General features: G+C 38.4%; 1 protein-coding gene across 2 annotated transcripts in view; it reads right to left on the bottom strand.

Moving 5' to 3' along the window:
• si:dkey-34e4.1 (carboxyl-terminal PDZ ligand of neuronal nitric oxide synthase protein) overlaps positions 1-20,726 on the bottom strand; it is a 73,962-nt gene that overhangs the window by 7,214 nt on the left and 46,022 nt on the right. The window contains exons 7-11 of one of the 2 annotated variants that reach the window (XM_047373648.1): positions 17,650-17,828; positions 12,302-12,463; positions 11,383-11,587; positions 8,746-9,058; positions 30-204 (exon numbers count right to left, since the gene is read on the bottom strand). In XM_047373648.1, the coding sequence (XP_047229604.1) occupies positions 165-204; positions 8,746-9,058; positions 11,383-11,587; positions 12,302-12,463; positions 17,650-17,828 (899 nt within the window). In that variant the 3' untranslated portion in view covers positions 30-164. Of the gene's footprint in view, positions 1-29; positions 205-8,745; positions 9,059-11,382; positions 11,588-12,301; positions 12,464-17,649; positions 17,829-20,726 lie in introns of those variants that run through there. The other variant, XM_047373647.1, reaches the window with a different exon arrangement.

The following is a 20,726-nucleotide window of genomic DNA, read 5'->3' as shown; positions in this document are numbered from 1 at the left end:
GAGGTGGGGAAGAAGGGAAGGGAGGCGTAAGCAGTGGCAGAGAGCTCCCCAGGCCCCTGGGGGAGAGGCAGGAAACGATGAGAGGGGCAGAGATGGGGACAGAGTGATGGGAGGCATGAGCTGTGAGGTTTGAGGCTGCTGGCTGGGTGGGTGTTGTGGGGGAGTTAGAGAAGGAGAAGGATGAGCAGGAGCGGGTCCTCACACCTGTACCAAAAAAAGGCAACAGTTAGACTACTAATAATCAGGGAGCCGAGTGAGGGAGAAATGAATTTTAAGGCCAGTAAATGTCCAACCATCTGTGACTTTAGAGCCTCTTTTTGTTGGACATTTAAAACCCTGGCTCCTGCTTTGGCAGCATTTAAAAGGCACAGTGGGAGACAGGAATGTAATTAAGTAAGTGGGCAGATCTGCTGGTTTGGTTGGTTTTTCTCACTAATATGAATAAATGCCTTTAGTGTTACACAACACTGAAAGACTTTCCAGTTAGGGCTGGGAATCACCCCTGATATGATACAACCTTGGAAGAATTCCCACTGTGACCAGTTAAAAATGATCTGCTGGACCAAAGAGAACTTTACTGCAGGAAAAACTGTTTCACAATCCTGCAGCTATTCAGTCCTTTCCACTGTCGTAACATCAATTTAAAAAATGTTTTTGAAGTCAACTTTATTTAATTCACATACTTTTTGTCTTCCAATTGAAGATTCGGTTAAAAAGTCACAGAGCATATTTTCTGCTGTACTGAGTACAAAAAGATATATGATAATTAAAAGCACTACTGTCCCTCACTGCAAAGATGCACATTAAAATCAATGTATCTTTCATTGTAGGTAGGATAAACTCACATGGAATACAGGTACATCTAAAAATCTTAGAATATATTATAGAGATTGATTGCACATAGAGTGAAATATTTCAGGACTTAATTATTTGTAATTTTGATGATTTCAAATAATGAAAACCCCAAATTCAGTCATTAAACAAGATATCATACCCTATTCAGCTTATTAATTAAGAACACCTGCAAGGTTTCCTGAACCTCCAAATGGTCTCTCAGTCCAAGTCTGTAGGCTACACAATCATAGAGAAGACTGCCGACATTACAGATGTCCAGAAGACATTCATTAAAACCCTCCACGAAAGGGGTAAGCCACAAAAGGTCATTGCTAAAGAAGCTGGTTATTCATAGAGTGCCTTATCCAGGAGTATTATAGAGATAATTAAGTGAAAAGAAAAAGTGTAGCGGGAAAAGGTGCACCAGCAAAATCCAATCAAAAACTTGGGGGAGCTTCACAAGAAATGGACTGAGGCTGCAGTCACCGCAGCAGCATTAAATACATATTTAGTAGCCAATGTGGCATAAGTTTGAGTTTAGCGTCTAGGCTCTAATCTCATCCTCTATGGCCATAATGCTCAACATTTCACAGAGTCATGAGCGCATTTCTACCCCTCTGAACATGTCTTACACATGAAATGAGGAGAAGGTCTCTGATCTTGGTGCTTAAGGGGGGTTGCTGAGGGGGTAGAGAGGCTGAAGAGAACCAAGATGAAGCTGGCAGCAGCAGGAACGACATGCAAAATGCAGCAGTATGCTTTGCAGCTTAAACAGACCACCCAAATCATTAGGGTTTGCTTCATATAATTTACAGTATGTGTGAAAGATCACACACACTGCCTGAACTAGCTTGCAGTTGTCGCCTCATGCTTCCTTTGACCCTTATTTTCCAATTTCTTGCTCATGTTTCTCCTAATAGAACAATATCTCAGGTTTGAAAATATCATGAGTATTCATTAATCCCAGATGTTTTAAATGGCTACATTTATGCAAAATAACAGCTGTCCCAAACCTAAGGAGAAGCTATTGTCCTATTTCTTACACTGTTGTCAGTGAAGATTTGTTCATGAGTGGAAACTCGAAGCACCTCTGGTATGATCCTTAAACCAGAGGTGTTTCAGGCTTGTCACTGTGGGAAACTGTTTATTTTTGGACTAATTAAATGTCACTGAAAAGTCAATGCAGAGACCAGAGCAGCAAAGAAGCTCCATGAGTCCCCCTGTGGCATCTGAAGTCGAAATGACTCAGAAGTACAGCGTGTTTATCTCCCCTGCTCACTAAACAGGAACAAAGCGGGCAATCAGGAGAGGAGTATAGACGCTTCCTTTTTGGCAAAGAACAGGCAGGAGCTCTGCATATCAGCAGGGAGATAGAACGAAATTTAAGGCTGGGTTTCTAAAAAGATGTGTTGCATTGTACCTTTATACTCAAGCCTTTGTTTTAGACAAAAGACAGAATTATGAAGACAACTAAAAAACAGGCAGCAGGTGGTGGATTCAGACAGGATACAGTGGGCCATGGTTTTGTGAAGAATTTATCACACTTGTACTTTATTTTGAATGTACGTGGGTGAACAGGAGACCCAGCAGGAGGCTGGAAAAACTTCTATCGATTGATTTTCAACAAAAGCCCAATAATACCTGACAAACTCGTTTTCAAACATTATTCTAACAGACCCTCCAGCTCCCTAGATAACCATTTACAGCCCAACAATAAGTCCAAAGGCATAGCTGCAAACGTCCTGCAAATAGTATCTATTTCTGAGCGAGTTCCACATAACTGTGTGTAAATCTAGCTGACCTCACCGGCTCTGCCTAAACCCCAGGAAGCACCATCCATTACACTCCTATCAAATCCGTGCAATTGGGTTATCGGCCGACGAGATCTGCTGGTGCAGCTCTGGCCGTGATGTTACAGATGAATGGGTAAAACAAAAGTGACAGAGAGGAAGGGAATATTGCAGATAATTTCAGGAAATGTGATTGTGAAGCGTACAACACTGACAGAGTGAAGGGGTGAAGAGCAGTCCTTATCGGATATGAAGAACTAATTTGTGAGAAAGATTGTTAGGGATTCTCTGTACCCATATAGTGATCTGGATATCATATGAGTCTTTGCTACGTGTGGGCAGGGTGCAGTTTTTAGCTCCATAGCTCAAGGGATTGCAAACTTTGGTCCAGGCATCCCTTTGTTACACATTGAGACTTTAAAAAATCTCTTGGAAGGATAGACGTTTAGCCCAGGCAGTCATCATCCTAAGAGAATATACTGACTTTAGTCATAATCCTCCGACTCAGTGAAGCTTCTGCCCACAGAAAGTATTTTCAGACTACTACGACATCCTTATTTCATATTACCTTGCCACATATAACTCCTCCATCTGTTGTGTAAAGTGTGACTCACTACATGCTAAGCTATAGCTATTAGTAAGTAAACGTATTTGTAGTCAGGAAACTAGATATACTCTGACTGAGTCAAGGGTCAAGTATTAAGCTAAATGTTTGCCGTTCTTACATAATATTTTGTGTTTAGGCCTTAAAGTTCTCATGTGACTGAAGTGCCCTTTTCCACATTTTGGCTGTATTCCCTCCATGGTTTTTAGCAAACCTAATGTTTTTTGCAGCACAAACGGCTTCTGTTTTCAATTTTTTAAACAGTGAGCTGACAGGAAAGGGGTGGAGAAAGAGGGAAGACATGCAGCAAAGGTTAACAGGACAGGACTCGAACGCGTGACGGCCTACGTTGAGGACTAAAGCCTCCAAACATGGGTTTACCTCTGTGCCACCGCCACGCCCTCAAACTTTAAATTTGATATCTTATGACAGCTAGAGTACGTCTTGAGTCAAAGGGTATGAACACTTTTGCAAGCTACTGTATCAATTGGTGGTTTCGTAGCAGCAGTTAGAGAAAAAATTTAAGTAAACGTTTTTCCAAAAGAAAAACAAAAAGCATTTTCATCTCTAAAACACGTGACAGCATGGTTTCAAGGTTGCAACATTGTGTCTTAAGCTGATACATTTTTTTGGATTGCTGTCTAAAAAGGACAAAATATAATACGGTTGTTTGGCTTTTGATTCATGTATGTTTTGGAAGAAGCAAACCCACCATAACAGCACAAGCACCCAACACCAACTGACAAGCATGGTGGGGGAAGAGTGATGGTATGGAGCTAAGAGACCTGGACACCTTGCATTTACTAAAGGTAAACTGGTTGTTGTGGCTCGAGGGCACTTTGCAGCCATGACAGATTGTCTGATCAGCTAGTTGGCAAGTGCATTTTAGGCGAAAGTGCATATAGGATGCACACCATTTCCTGCCAAACACCGGAAGAATCGCGCTGAAATGTGCCAAGACAGAACAAGTAACCGGACATCAGCCAAGTATATTTTATTGAGCAGCAGTAAAACTAGAACTACTTAAAAGATTTGAAACAGCACAGATGTGTTTACGTTTTTAGGAGTTGTATTTCACTAATTTTATGACTCCACAGACCTCCACTCCAAGTCTCTTTTGGCTCTGTAAAGCTTGAGTTTTAAAAGCTTGCATGTATGTCAGATATCTCTGGCTTTACTTGTGATGTGAGAACGACCAGGGGTACGTCAGCTTTGTAGGTTTATGACAAAACTGTGTTTTGAACAAGGCTTATGTGAACCATACACTGGTCCGTTTGAAAAAGCATACATGAGCTATACATGACTGTTTGCATTTTTTAGCAATGTACGTATAGTTCACAATGGAAGACAACCTCTTTATAAAAGTAAAATCTATGATTAAAGTAAGGTCACGATCCACTGTTTTGCTTGATGAAGGAGGGAGGTCAGACCGGTGAGAGCAGAGACTAGAGGAGTATTAGTCTGCTAGTTCGCAGAACATAAAATCTGGCCACTCAGGCTGTAAACAGTAATCCACTGGGGGAATCAAGAAAACAAAGGAAAATGAAAGCAATAAAATTGGTGGTGGGGGCAGGCTGTCTGACTGCAGCAAGGGTGATGCAAAGGAGTCAGGCAAGAGAGCAGAGTAGCATATTGGATGTGGTTTACATTTCCCCAAAACATTATTTCACTAAACTTTCTTTTTTTCTTTTAGCATTTTAGTCTCTGCACTACAGTGCACATTGTTCTACTTCTAAAATGTCTCCAAAGTTCAGCTGTTGTCCTTTTTTTCAGAGCTGGAAATAAAGTTCTCCACATTTCATTATTTTTCATCTATTTATTGCAAACTGAGCACAATGTGTTATGGGTAGAATCTGCATAAAGGCGATATAACTTAGGTGATGAGGCAAACAGAAGCAGATATGAAAAAACGAGAGAAAGGCTACTTTATAATCTCTTTAGTGAAAAATGTGACTACTTCAGGAGTTTGTTTCGGAAGATGCTGCAGCTTTTGTAAGACAGTAAATAAAAATACGGTAAGATACAAGGAGGGGAGGAGCCGTAGCTTGTTACATAATTTTAAATAAAGAAAAAAATTAATTACTACTTGCAGATTTGTACTTTAACCATTCATACTGTGCAAAATATTTAAAGTTCCTTTTTGCATTTCTCTGTGCATGTAGCAAAAAATAAATCCTGACACACGTGATGTTGCAGGATAGATGTTCAGTTTGTGAAAGGATGAAAGAGAGACAGGACTGGCTGGGATACAGGGCAGTAGGATACCACAGCATGGGAATCATAGACTGACATATACAGAGGAGACGTATGAAATTGAAGCATGCACACAACAGTAACACACATAATTCTGCTAAGTCAATCCCATATCTTTTGTCCTTAGTGTGCTTTGAAATCAACTTTAATACGCTGTCCTCTGAGAGTGAGAGTGGGAGTGAGAATGAGGCTATGAAAACAGATCATACAAAGACAAGCAGTTTGTCGTGCAGAGGAAGTCTTTATGATTTCATGTTGTAAATGCTTTTTCAAGAGGATTAAAAGCTCATTAAAATTGTCATTAAAATGTGATTATGTGCCTTGGCTCCTCAGATACACTTAAGTTACAGTGTGAGTCACATTTCCCATCTCTGAGAATTCACACATATCCCCAAAGGTACAGAAGTAGCAAAACTTCCTATATCCCTTAAAGCTAAATGCATTGCTCCCATGAATAAAGGGATTATTTCTGTCTTTAAATGTACTTTACAAGCTTTCTAGAATGAGTTATTAGATAACAAAACAGACACAGGAACAAGAGGGCTTTCTGCTGAGCTGAGCTGCTCTCCAGCAATACCAGTAAAAGCAACAAAAATGTTTATGTCGCTGTCGCCGGTTTACTGACACTGTTAACACATTTGAAAAGCTCAATGTATATTTTTACACATTAAACAGCACTTTACTTGTTTGGGTTAATTTGAAGCTAAGCTAGCATGTCTTCAGCTTTGTACAAATAGTGACATTGAAGGGAAAATGGCTGACCTGGTTCAGTCCAAAGGTAACAGAGTTTAATACCAGAATCTTATAAGTGTTATAGATCAGGCAGTGCCTGGTTTAAGCTTTATGGTAAAGGGCCAGGGGTGCATGAACGATTTTACACAGAGCTATAAAACAACAAACAACAAAAATAATTTTGATAGAGTTCCTCATGGATTCTGATGCGTTTTCATCCAGTCTGATCGGCTTTTCTCAAGAGGAACACAAATTAGATAGAACATAACCCGTGCAGTTCAAACTGAAAGGGATTCAATCTTATATGTTTGAATTTGATCACAATGATCCAAAAGCCAGAACAGATGCTAATGCGGAGGCTGGGACTCATGGAAACAAGGATCCGAATAGCGACTGCAACTTAAGCTGGTATGTGTCTTTTTATGTTTAACTGATTGCTTTCTTCACATGTTTGGCACTCGTAACCACTGTGTTCTGATGGTATCATCATTACTACTTATGTAATTTGTGTATGTAACATGTAATATGCTTATATAATAAGCACAGTAGTCATATAAATCTAACGTAATACTATAAAAAGTATGTAAACAGAGTGGAGGTCCTAATTTTGTGAATTATGCAGAACTGCAGGGTTATAAATGTTTTCTTCATTCACTCCTTACAATGTATCTCGCTATTTCTGTGGGTGAAGAACAAATATGAGTAAAAACACACCCAAAAAAATGTTTTTGTACTTTGACCGCAGTACAATACTTACAAATACTTCTATAATGTCTCCCAGTGATGTATATGGAGAATGGAAGTTGGTTTGTTGTAAGGATATACTGTATTTTATCCAGTTAAAGGACAAATTTACAAAAAAACAGCAAAACAAACTGGAACATTGATTGTGGCATTCGGTTAAGTAAAAGGCAGCTATTGTGCTTCTGGTAATTAGGAAGCTAGTGCTTCCATTTTAGCCTACATGCTAAGCTAACTAGCTAGTGGCTACTTGCCATAACTTTACAGTTACTACTACCCTCCTCAAATGGTAGTAGTAAGTATGGCTATGGTATTTTGTAGATTTTAATTATGTTTAGATTGTTCATCAGGTTTTGGGATTGTCACATCAAAATACTAGTAACATGCTAAATTAACATTTATTTTAAACTATTCTAAGAATTGTTTCATGGAAATATTTTCATGGTCTCAACCTTAGAAAAATATAGATTATTAGTTATTTTAAGTAATTATATTGCATTGTTATAAAATTAAACATTTCTACAAAGTTTTAAATTAAGTTGGAAAAAACCAAGAATAATAAAATTATATTTTACGTAGCACAATTAAGTAAATAATTGTCAGCTGACTAGTTATTTGAGACATACATTGTACTCTGTGACAAAGTAGCACATAACTGTTACATGAAAGGAATTTCATATGTGGCTTTACTTTTTTTTCTTTTTACAAAAAAACAATCTGGAAAGTGTGGTGTGCATTTTAACTCAGCCCCCTTTAATCTGATACCACTAAAGAAAATACTGTGCTACCAACTGCATTCACAGGTCACAGATCAGTAAATAAAGGCCATAAATGCTAACCTCAGTATAAATCCAGCTGTTCTGCGAAGGTCTGGGAGGTTTCTTAGAGAACATTAGTTAACAAATAGGTTCATGAATACCAAGGAACACAACATACAGGCCAGGAATAGGTTAAAACATATGATCCCACATTTGTTTTAAAACATAATCAAAATAAGTCATCTGCTAAAGTTTTTCTTGAAAAAACTAATTTAATAATTATTTTGTGCAAACATTTCAAGCATCGAGCTTCAAAAATCAGACGATTTGTTCATTCAATTACCTGTATTTTCATGATTTGTAACTATGTGATGTATACAGAGTTCTAAACTTGGAAGAAAATATACTTTATGTTTATTTTAGAAAATATTACATAGAATAATAACTAAACATTTGACATAATTAATAAACATACGTTAATCTAAACCTATTTGCTTCTTATAGAAATTGTATCAGGGGACATTATTAATACCTCTAACAAACCATTTGAAGCAACTAATATATCAAATGTGATTTTATTCCTTTCCGTATCCATATGGGAAGCTTTTAATTGGCAGAGATGAATCAACGTTTACTGTGGACACAGAACCAAGCTGAGCACACAGGGACTGCTAAGTGCATTCCCATTCCATCTGCATCACTAGCTGAAGGTAATATTAGCAAAGTAGACCTTGAGGATAAACTGTTTGTGTTGTAGGAAAAAGGTCCCCTTAGATATGTGTAAGGGGTACAATGCCACATTCACAGTTAGGAGTACTTAATTTGCTTTTTTCAGATTCTGCAAAATAAGCATGATGCTTTTTGCAAGGCAGTGTGTAGTGTTGGATCTCACACAAAACAACTAAAAACTCACAGTAGTAACACTCAATGTTGCTGCATCATCCCCCTGCATTGTTCAAAGCTATCTATCGCTATACCAGATTAATTATAAACATGAACCTGTGTATTATTAACATGAGATCAGCAGCCTTACCTTTCATCCGTGTTGGCAGGGTTTCTAGATGTGAACTGCACGATTTCACTGTTAGAGCTCTCCTTGCTTTCCACTGTGCCATTGGCTCTGATGACAGGGTCCTGCTCTGTAAACGAGGCTGCTGGTTTACTGCTGTTCTCCAGGTTAAGCAGGTTCAGGTAGGACTCAGCACAGTGCACCTGGTTAGGGGAGAGGGGCCATGCAGGCATGGAGGTGATGAGCTGATCTAAGGTCTGATTGTACCGATTCTTCAGATTCAGGGATAATGATTTTGCAGACGTTGAACTTGAACTGTGTGCCGTCTGTGGAGCATCTGGAACAGACAGAAAGTACATGTTGCCATTACACTCAGCAGGAAACAAAAAGGAAGCGTTAACTACAAACTGAATGTTGGGTTTCTTTTAGATTTGCTTTGTAATGATCAGTGCTGAGTGCTGACTCAGCTCAAAGGAGAAGCTGGCAAGGTGCCACCCAACCAACTCAGGTCATTTTCTATCAGAAGGGATGACATGATTGATACAAGCATGAAACGCGATGTGACAAATTAAGCTGCACACACACAGAAGGAAAAACTATGCACACACATCCATGCACACTGCACAGAGGGAAACTCAGCATGTGCTTATTCATTATTACTTTGGCAAGATCAGCCATTTTTTTCTATCTGGTGTAAACACAGCTGTATAAAATGGTTATAAGGGCCAGAAAAAAAGGTTTTAATTTGAACAAAACACTCCCTAAGAGCCTCTTAGCGTGGTATAATGCTGACAGAAGGCAGTTATAAATGAACTCTGCACGGTTTGAAATTGACAAAAGTTAAAAAAAGGTTGTGTGTGAAAAGCTTGACATTAAAAACAAAGACAAGTTGAGAAGTAGTTCTTACATTCAGTTGCCAGACCTTAAAAAAAGCAACAATATTGCAAAGTAAATCTCATTTTTAAAATGATGCTATTTCAGTAGAATATTTTGATCTTGATTATTTGTGGACAACATCAGCCTTAGCTGTAATCTGTCTTTACTGCTAATAAGTGGATGTCATCTTGCTAACATCCAACAAACATCCAGCTTTCTGTGCCCTGAAATTGCAGTCTTTCTGTTGCTATTATGGTATACCAACCACCATAATCATGAGCTAGTGTAAAGATTTAGAGACAACCGCAGCCTCGATGTCAGTTCTGAGAAACCTTACAGTGTGAATGATTACATGACTATTTGAGACATCGGCAATGGGCACAGAGGTTGTTGCTGCTTTATTGTGCCGGCCACTTTGTCAGATATTGTCTAGATAGTTGCTGGTGACATCAGAGGGAGCAGCTGTCTGCTGTTGTTTTACTGTGGGAATGAAGCTTTCAGAGTTATGTGCAGTGTTAGTTTTCGCCACAAAGAGCAATTTCTATGTGGGATGGATGAATAGTAGTTGTCCTGTCAAGTCATGCATACTTTTACTTCCCACTTACAAGGACACACTACTTTGTGCTTCATCAGACAAAATTCCAAGAAAATAAATTTAAGCAAGACACTGCACTGACTAGATCTTATATGTTTTACAATTGGACTTAGGGGTTGTAATTCATGTTTTTCCAGGAAGACCAATATGAATTACAACCAAAGAAAATCAATCGGAACAATGTCTAAAGTCAAGTTGGAGTAATCTCAGGACTGTTTGTTTCCTTAGGTTCCTCACGGCCACGCTGACATTGGTAAAAGAGCTTTTGTCCATTCTGCTCCTTTGTCACAGGGAACGGACAGCAGATTTACTCTAAAAATAAAGACCTAATTTAATTCAGTGCTTTTAAATACAAATTACAAGTATTGGTTTTTGTAATCCACTCGTGACTTTTTTTTAACAATATGTGATATTATTTTATTCCATTAAAGACGGCACAGGCCAATTTCTACCAATGAACCATATAGGAATGATGTTTGTATAAGCAAAATCCAGTTTAATTGTCAACTCTATTGCTAATAAAGATGTTCCAATCTGATCCGGTCTGAACTTGTTTTAAGTCTGCATCTTTTGAAGATGGCTGCTCTAAAAAGCTGGATCAGGACAGCTCCAGCATGCCTGTTGCATTGAAATAATAATTTTTTAAAAACCCAGCAAATTAAAAAATGCAATTGGAAATTTTAGGGAGGCATAAGGGACAGAATTCCATCTAATACCCCAAATATGAAGGACATTTTAAAACTGAGATATATCTTATTATGTACCAGAAAGCTACTTTATACTTCTTGCTGAATAATAACAGGCTGTGCCTCCTCTGAAAAGATATTTTTAGCAACAACAAAAAAAAAAAACTTAAAAGGCCCTGACCATCATCAAGGATTTATTGAATTGCTTTTACCTCCACCTGGAGGAGAGTTTTTTTTTCGTCTTTACTAAGTGAAATGTTTAAAGTGGCGCTAAGGGAAAAGTCCTTCGAAGGGTGGACTCCTAAAACAGTCTCTGAACCAATAAAACCCATCTTTTGTTAGCACATAGTCACAGGAAGCAAGTGCGAATAGTGACTTTCTGCTCCACCCACAGACAAAGAGAGGAGCCAACAATGAGAACAGTAGGACCTGAGGATGCTGACCTGACATTGCTTGCAAAAAAGATTCACACTGTCCCTTCTAGTCATCCATCGGATCACTTACTCTGTCCTTTAGCCTGAGTGTCCAGTTGCGACTGTCCATCTTGCGTGTTTATCAGGGAGCGGCCCTCCATCTCTTTCAGCTGCTGCACCAGCAGTGCCAGGTGCTGCAGCAGGTCCCTATTCTGCAGCAGCAGTTGGTGGATGCGGGCCTGAGCCTCCATGCGAGCTGCAGTCTCTGCAGTCATCTGGTCCTTCAGCAGCTGCACCTGGAGCAGGAGCAAAGGGCAGAATGAATCTGCTTGTATGTAAACATTATCCATTAAAAATGCCTGTTTGATGATTTCTCTGATCTGAGCTCACCCTGATCCTTTGATTGCATCTCACCTCCCACCACACCCACAGAATAAGGTTATGACTCTAAAAAGACATTTTCTAAATATCTTTTATATTGACAGTTCTAACTGACTGATTCAGCTTCCCAACATCATAAATGACTTGGTGGCATGTTAAACTGAGTTACATGCAACGGAGTATGGTAGAAATTAATTTAGTGCAGCTTTCATAAATGCCATTAAATTTACAGAATTTATTTTCTGTCCTTATTCTTGTTTCATTGCTGCCCCCTAGTGGTACAGACTCAACATGAAACATGTTTGGGTCTGCTATGCAACAGCATCCGAGATCAGAAATGCCTATTTCTGTTTCTGTCTTATAATTGCAGATGGAATATAATCTGTGAGAGATGGGCTTAAAGAATAAAAAATGTCTTAAAAGATCCTACTGGGGTTGTAAAGTTACTGGCATGACATCTGTGGATGCTTTCTACACCCCACATTTGGGAGCACTTTTTCCTGTAGTAGAACAGTTGAGCTACAGGTTCTGCAAGGGTGTCAAACCATTGCTGGCCTCTATGGATATGTTGCAGCATGCATTCCTCTTAAAAGAATCCGTTTTGAGTCTTAGCTGTGTTGGTATCCTACCTGTGCGACAGCCACCTGCGTGTGCTGCTGTTGCTGCTGCAGTTGCTGCTGAAGGAGCTGCAGGTAGTGCTGAGAAGCCAGTGGAGTGAGAGACGAAGAGCAAGGGCTGCTGGGAGTGATGCCTCGGGATGTCACAGTGAAGACGGACCTTCGATCAATGTCCTGATAAAAAATATTAAACACAGAGATAGGTTATGGTTCTAGCTAAAAAACTCCATAGCGGTTTTCAGTCTTCTTCTTTCAGATCCCATAACCATTACCAATTTGCCAAATCATTACAATTAATAAAGTGTCAGCTCAGTGGCCTTCGTCTGCATTGAGTCCTGATCTGAGACCTGCTGTGCTTAATTGCAATAAATAGAATAATCCAAGCTCAGTATTATATCATACACATAAAAACTCCAGTTTGTTTGTACCAGTGAGAATTTTTAAATTATTTTTCCTTTTTCCCTGAGGAAATAGGACAGTCCCTAAGCAGCTTTTCATCTCACCCCCTCTTTCACACTGCAAACATGAATGGAGAAAATGAGATGTTCTACATAATGTCTGGGATCTCACTGAGAAACTTAAGTGTGTATCACATTATGCTGGTGGAGTGGTCTTCTGAGTTAGAGAATATGTTTGCACAAAAACAAGTGAAATGTATGTTTGCACCTCTTTTGTTTCTGCTGGCATACAAAATGACGCTATACAACTGTGTAATGCCCACATTAAACCACTAGAGGGAAATAAAATACAATAAAAACCGCAGTAACTATTAAATGTCAGTAACTAAAAGACCATATTACCAATAGAGCCTCCTTAGTCTGCTGATTATAGAGATATAAAAAATCTCACACTAATCATAATTTTGACAGATAAAAACCACATACCAGATTAATTACATTATAAAAGGGAAAGAACATCAGACTTTTAAATAAAGAGCATGAAAGTGTATATTCTAATTAGTCTAAAATGAAAAGCAATACGATAATTAAAAACAGAACTATGTACTAAATGTCAAACGTCTCAATCAAAAGTGCATCGACTTTTATTTGTAATCTTTAATTGTAAACTACGTAGAAAAAGTGATCTAACAAATACTAATCAGGATTTGTCAAAACACTGAATTAAATTAACTTTGGATTGAGTTAAGAGGCTAAACTGGAAAAAGTAATCAACATTGATCTCTTACATTTTTACTACTTTTAGTAAAGTCAGGTTAGAATTAAATATTTAAAAAATTCCCTTAACCATTCAGGCCCTTCGTCTTAAGCAGAAAACAGGTGAAGTCTTGAATAATTTACACAAATAAAAAGACAATGGTAAACAGCCCTGAGATGGACTGGCGACCTGTCCAGGGTGTACCCCGCCTCTCGCCCATAGACTGCTGGAGATAGGCAGCAGCTCCCCCGCGACCCACTGTGGAATAAGCAGTAGAAGATGACTGACTGACAATGGTAAACAATAAAATGAATGTTACTTTCTGAGACCCACTATGTGCAGTCCCTCATAAAATAAACATAAATGAAGTAAAACAGTTACGGACACGGTGATTAAACGGATAAAACAGGAAGGGGGGGTTCCCAGGCCAAGTCTGCAGTGTTAAAACCGGAGCTCACGTCCCCCAGGCGATGGCTGTCCTGGGTAAACTTCATGAAATCACAGAATTATTTTAGCCCAACTAGTAATAGTAGTAATGTTTGTAAAAATATTCAAAACATCATGTTACACAGTTTTACATTTATTTGTATTTCAATATTGTGAACTTGTGAAGGAAGCATAAAACTTCATAGAAATCCATGTTCACTTCCAAATGTTTTTTTCTATACCAGAAAAAAATCCTACAATTTCCCCCACCCTCCTCCACACCTGGCACAAGCTTCACTTCTATCAAAGTGTTTAAGTTTTTAAAATCTCATTGTTCAGTCCCCACATCATTCTCTACTCTCTTACTCCCACAGTGTGTGTCTTCTCGAAGCGGATGCTTCAGAACCTCTCAGATGGATTACTGTGACATTTTTGGGAAATCAAAGAGAACAGACAGGGTTTTTGGGATTAGGTGTCCCCCTTTTACAAGGCAAGCAGGAATATTCAGGTCCCCCACACTAATCCCTGTCTGTCTTTTTGCAGCGTAACAATTCCTTCCACCACAGGGGACCTGGTGAAGTCATCCTGTTCGTCAAAGCATAAAGCACAAGTCTTTTACAATTTTAGTTACAATGTAACTTATTTATCTAATGCAACAAGGAGCCAGGCATTTTATATAAACAGTATCTGGTATTAGTCAGTAGAGAGCTGCAGGTAATGATCTTGCTAGACACTGCAGTAAATGACAAAACTCTACAGTTGCTAAGCTTGAAGAGCCATTTGGAAGAGCTACACTCCAAAAGCCAAAACCCGACAATGAATCACAGGAGATGAGTCAATATTCTGGGCAAAACGCAAAATGCAGTTTGAGGCAAGGAAACCTGTACTCATTACGAGGAGGATTCTGCTGCGTCGGTGCTACTGCCAGGAGGAGGGAGAGTACCTGGGAATGAATTTTCAAGTCTTACCACAGATTCTTAACTGGATTTAGGTCTGGACTTTAACTGAGCCATTCTAACACACGAATATGCTTTTATGTTAAAATTTCCATTATGGTTGTATGTTTTAAGTTGTTGCTCTGCTGGAAGGTGAACCTCTGCCACTGTCTCAAGTCTTTTGCTGCCCCTAACAGTTTTTTTTTTACATTGGGATTGCCCTATATCAACCCTGACCAGCTGCCCTGTCCCCGCTGAAGAAAAGCATCCCCACAGCATGATGCGGCCACCATTATGTTTTGCAGTAGGAAGGGGGTATTCATGGTGATGTGCAGTGTTAATTTTCTGCCACACATAGTGTTTTGCATGTAGATTTTAGTCGCAATTGACCACAGCACCGGTTTGCTGTGTCTCCTAAATTGAGTTTTGACTAAATTTTGTTCAGAGCAAATACTTATTTAGATTTTCCTGACTTGAAAAAGGTCAAACCTGCAGTAAAACAGGTTTACATTTGAGCCAATGAATTTATTTGCTTGGCCAACAGATTAAAATGTATTTTGTTGGAAGCGTCTTTAAGTGGGCACTGAAATGATTTATAACATAAAATCAAAATCTTAAACTTTACGGTTGCCAGTTTTCCTACATTCCTTTATGATTCAGCAAAGATTATATTATCCTAGCGATTTTTGTGGCAGACTAAAAGGATTTTTTTTTTTGCCAGACTATTGCTCTCTTGCCTTTAGGGGTAGAGCCTCATGTATCTGAAAGGTGCACTCTTTGCTGTCTGGATAGTGCCTCCAGTAAATGAGACATTTTGTCAGTGTGGCTAGCCTGTAATCAGATGTGCTCTATAAAGCTGATCCAAAATATTTAAATAACTTCTCTATTCAGCTTTTAAATGTTTTTTAAGTACAAAATATAGAATTTTTAATGTTGTATAACCTACAGCAGAATTTCCTACACATATAATTTAGATGTTTTGAAGATTAAGATAGAGAACTGCATGGTCCTCTTTAATAACATTTAAACTAATAAAAGTCTTAGAGATAGCACTTGTTTTTTTGGATGTGGAAGCAATGTCATTATCTTATGTGACTCATGGATGTGCAATCAGTTCAAAATGAGAAATAAGCACATTCATAACCTAGATATACAAAACTTAGACACGATAGGTGCTGTCCCTACCCTGTGGCTTCCTGATGTGGGTTGATCCTGAACAGAATTATCTATGGTAGCTTTTGTGCTATTTTTTGCATTGAAAGCTGTTGGTGAGATTTGTACTAATGTTAATAGTAATGTTTGTAGTAAAACTGTATTATTATTCATTTTGAAAAGGCAAGGTTTTGTCTTGTTCACTATGACTTTTCATTGCATAGTTTTTACATTTACAACAAAAAGGTGATTTAAAATTTGTTCAGGTGCTTTAGAGTGACATCTAATCCCAAAAACCATGTGTTTTTCTGACAAAACTGTAAAATAAGTATCTGTTTACAGTAATCTATTCAAATAACTAAGAACATTACAATTACCAAGCTTCATAATTCTATTGCTAAAACATTGAGTTAGTAAAAGGTGTTTTAACAGCCTATAAATCCACTATGATTAATTCTCCATTTGTATCTTAGTCATCCTGTTTATATTGCTCTTAACTGTATACATAACCTGCAATAAGGTGTGCTGATGTAGATGAATGGAATGCGTGCAATATTATTCTCTTTTTATGTTTGCTGTTGACATCAGCCAGAGAGAAATGTACAGAGTGTTTGTATATCTGTATATGTCCGAGAGAGTGCGCAGGGTCATCACAACTCACTGGGCAGAACCCCACTATGTTTTTTTTACGTGTCTCGTCTGGTACTTGGCACTCAGAATTGCTGTCTGAGTGCCAAGAAGAAGCCCAACAGATTTACTTTCACAAGTGGAGCATTACGGCTATCACTATAATGCTCTGCTTCATACACATGTAACGTTATACACATGAAACTTCATACACATGTAACTGCTTTGGGATTCAGAACCACTGAGTAACGATAAACATGTAAGGCCAAAAAAGCTTCCACTGACTGAATCCAAGCTAGTTAGCAACTTAGCTAGCTAGCTTTAAGTCTGCCTGTGCTAAAGTCAGCAGCATCCAAAAAAATTCTTAAATATACTAATGTCTTTATGCACATGAAGTACAGTGGCACTTCATGTTACATAGACCTACAACATTAAAAATAGCTGGAATAAGATGTAATACTTTATAATTGATGCCTTGTGATGGACCGGCGACCTGTCCAAGGTGTACCCTGCATTCCGCCCATAGACTGCTAGAGATGGGCACCAGCTTCCCCGCAACCCACTATGGAAGAAGCGGTAGAAAATGACTGACTGACTGACTTCATAATTGAAGGTTGAAATGCACAGACTGCAGATTTCTGCACCAGTTTATTGCAGAATTTTCTATAAAAATAATGCTTTTTTAATTTATGGTTAATTTGAATATTTGAGCATTGATTTACAGTAACATCTTCCACACGGAACCTATGCTATTACCAGTGCAAATGATCTGTATAGTTAAGGGGATTTCACAGACCTGAATAAATTCAGATTTTTGAGTGCAACTTCATTATTGTGGGTTATTCTTCAAGGAAAGAATTTGTTTTTCGATTCCTGCCCACCAGTCAAAGTGAAAGTTGTCTGATTATGACCATCATGCATGTGCATCCTTGCTTGTAATACTAAAAAAGAAGTTGGCTGTATATATTACAGGAGAGGACTGATGCATCAAGTACAATAAACCCCCCTTATTTCAGTTTCTGTAGCTCATTTCAAAGCATGCATATGTGCCTTTAAGCATCTCACCGTGATCGTCTGGCCTGGTTTGACCACGTTCAGGTCGGCCAGGCTCTGCAGGACCTCATTGACTGCTTTCTCGCACAGTGAACCACCGACTGGAGGATCTCCTTCTTCTCCTCCTCCACGCCTTCTTTCGTGTGTGTTCTCATCTTCTTCGTCTTGGTCAGTTTCTGTGAGTTTACGAGCTGTGGAGGGAAACACAAAATAGTCCACTTTGGTTTCATCCCTCTGTGATACACTTATGTGCAAGTTCTTACAGGTCTTCTGAGAGCGTCAACGTCCGACAATTGCCTATTAATTAAACACTGAATAAACATAGATGGCATGATTGCTAAAAGCTATTCTAAGAGCACACACACAGTAATTTATCTTGACGTGATGAAGAGATTTCTGATGCCAGGGAACTATAGGTTCACTGTTTAAATTACAGTTATTAGCTCAGCTGGGTTGCAGCCCACAGAACTGGTCTCAAAGTGTATTAAGGCCAAAAGTATTGTTTTTTAAGTCTGTGCATTATCCTGCTTTACCAGGCATCTGCGCTTTTGCTAGTTGATAACTGACTTGAAATGAATAGACTGGTGAAAGTTAATAGTGATATTAGTTTTAATAAGGCATGGAAACTTCACATTAAAAAGCCTCAGTCAAACTTTAGTCAGAGGTAACAAATATTGAGAGATTCAAGTGCCTTGTAATGATTTATACATGGTTTTGATTGTAATGAAGATTTTAAAATTGTCAGTGGATTTTCAAAACCTGAAAGACCCCACACATAACGATAAAACAATTGTAGATATAACAGGTTTTTGTCCTACTAACCCCTAACCCTTACATTCAGATGTCAAACTGGAAATCTTGCAAAACTTCTCAAGATCAAATGTGAGTTCAGAGTAAAAAAACATGGCCGACAAGGAAGAAGCAACGGCGATAGTTTGTGGACTAATTGTAACAGAGAACAAAACAATACCAAAAGAAAAGGCATTTGTTAAAGGAGTGAAGACAGCACTAGCAGGGGCTCTACTTGCTAGACTATATGGAGGTGAGTTGTTGTGGTTTTTGCTCTTGGGAAACTTTGTTACACATAGTGTTTAAACTGTCCTCTGTTTCCTAGTCAATTACAGTTGAAATAAACATACATCGATTTCTGGTGTGCCATGGTAGTTGTTTTGTCTTCTGTATTTTGGATTACCCTCCTATTTCCGTCCCCTCGCTGTCTGATTGGCTACAAGACACATTCAACAGGCTGTGACCCCCCCCCCAAGATATTGGGCCAAAACAATCCAACATGTTAAATGTCCCCGATTTGAAGTCGGAGAAGTCCTTCCGAGCAGACTAGATTACTCTTAGCACACCACACACACAACACATCACTTGAGATTGTCGGAAGGGAAAGATCAAGTCAAAAATCGGCATAATTATCTAAAACATTTCTCTTGCAGATCCATCCGAAATAAAGATTAACAGTAATAAGAAATTTTATCAAACACAAAATAAGCCAAGCACCTAAAACCATTGTCTCTGTTTCTTGTTTTTTTGCACTGAGTAGCTCAGGTTTGAAGAGATCTAAAGGAATTTATTCAGAACTTCTGTGTTTGGAGTAAGTAAGAAAAAAAAAAAAAACACCGTCATGCAAAGAATTTCAGTCTTTTTCTATTTTTGGTTGAGTCTAAAACTAAAAGGTAACATTTGCCCCAGGAGGCTTCATATCCAGGTCGGATCACTCAAGTGAATTATGTATAAACAAGAAACTTTGTGCTTATTTTATTATTAACGCAACCTTGACAGATTCACGCGCTTACAGCACACTGACATAATCCATGGAGAGAGACAATTAAACCATTTTTATTCATCCGACAACAACAAATTTGTGAAAAAATGAATTTATCTGAGAGACACAAAAGCAAAGCTTTAAAGAGAGAAACAGAAAGGTAAATTTTAGCTTGTTAAATTTAGTGCAGGGCTTCCCCAACAGCAACGTTTATTGTTTTAGTTGGACAGTATAAAACTTCACCAGCAGCAACCAGTTTTTCTTTCATTTTTGGAATTAGACACATGCTCCCTGCTAAGCCTATTTTACACGTAATAGAAATACATGAAAGACAAATTGCAAGTAAACAAATAATTTGATTCTTTAAAAAAAAACAAAAATCAATGTTGCCTTTCCTAAAATGCAATAATATAGCATGTTTTTGGGGTACACGTGAACATCTGTTGCAAAGGATGCATCTGCAGCTAAAACAAAAAGTTCTAACATCAACGTGTCAAAGCTCATCCCTTTCTGGTAGACCAACACAGTACTAGCTGCCCCCAGTGAAAATGGTCATAAAACAAAAAAGTGCAAAAAGTGGATAACACTATGGCTTTTACAATCAAAAACCATAATGTTATCCTAATACAATAGAACCCTTGCAGTGTACTTAACTGTCAAGTAAAAGGTGCTTAATAGGAGATTTTTTACAGAATTTCAACCAGGCAAAGCTAAAAATATGCTACTTGAGGAGTTCTGGATAGAACATATTTACAAAGAAAGAACATTTTTCCTCTTTAATGCAATAATGAATATATTTTCTATACAGTTTTGGCTTAATCACTGCTATGAGTAGGTTGTTCTTTCAGCCAATGGCATGTTTTAGAGTCTGCATACTCCAGTTAACATTGTTCATTTATTAAATTAGTTGACGACTATTTCAATAATCGATTATTCACGATTAATCGATTGTTTTAGCCCTAGTTAAAGTATGTGCAAAAGTGGAATATTTGGAGTATTTCTGAAGTTACAGCTATGAAATCTGGCACAAGTTTTAATGTCTTAACCTGACTGAACAGTGACAATTCAAGGGGACCAGTCAGAAAAAACATTGTCATGTTGCCTACATTTACAAGCAACGTCCTGGCTGATGTCGTCCTGGCTGATGCTTCCACTTAAAGTTTCTTTCTACTTTGTGAAGTGCACGAGTCCGTGCTGCAGCAGCAAAATACAACTACAACATGATACAGCCACCCCCGTACGTCACAGTTGGGATAGTTTTCTGTGGCTGCAAGCTTCCCCTTTTTTCCCTCAATTGTAGTTCCATCAGACCATAGGA

This window comes from Girardinichthys multiradiatus, chromosome 8, assembly GCF_021462225.1.
Source record: "Girardinichthys multiradiatus isolate DD_20200921_A chromosome 8, DD_fGirMul_XY1, whole genome shotgun sequence".
NCBI classification, from domain to species: Eukaryota; Metazoa; Chordata; class Actinopteri; order Cyprinodontiformes; family Goodeidae; genus Girardinichthys; species Girardinichthys multiradiatus.
Note: the sequence above shows the minus strand (reverse complement) of the source record. Positions and strands in the feature narration are given on the sequence as shown.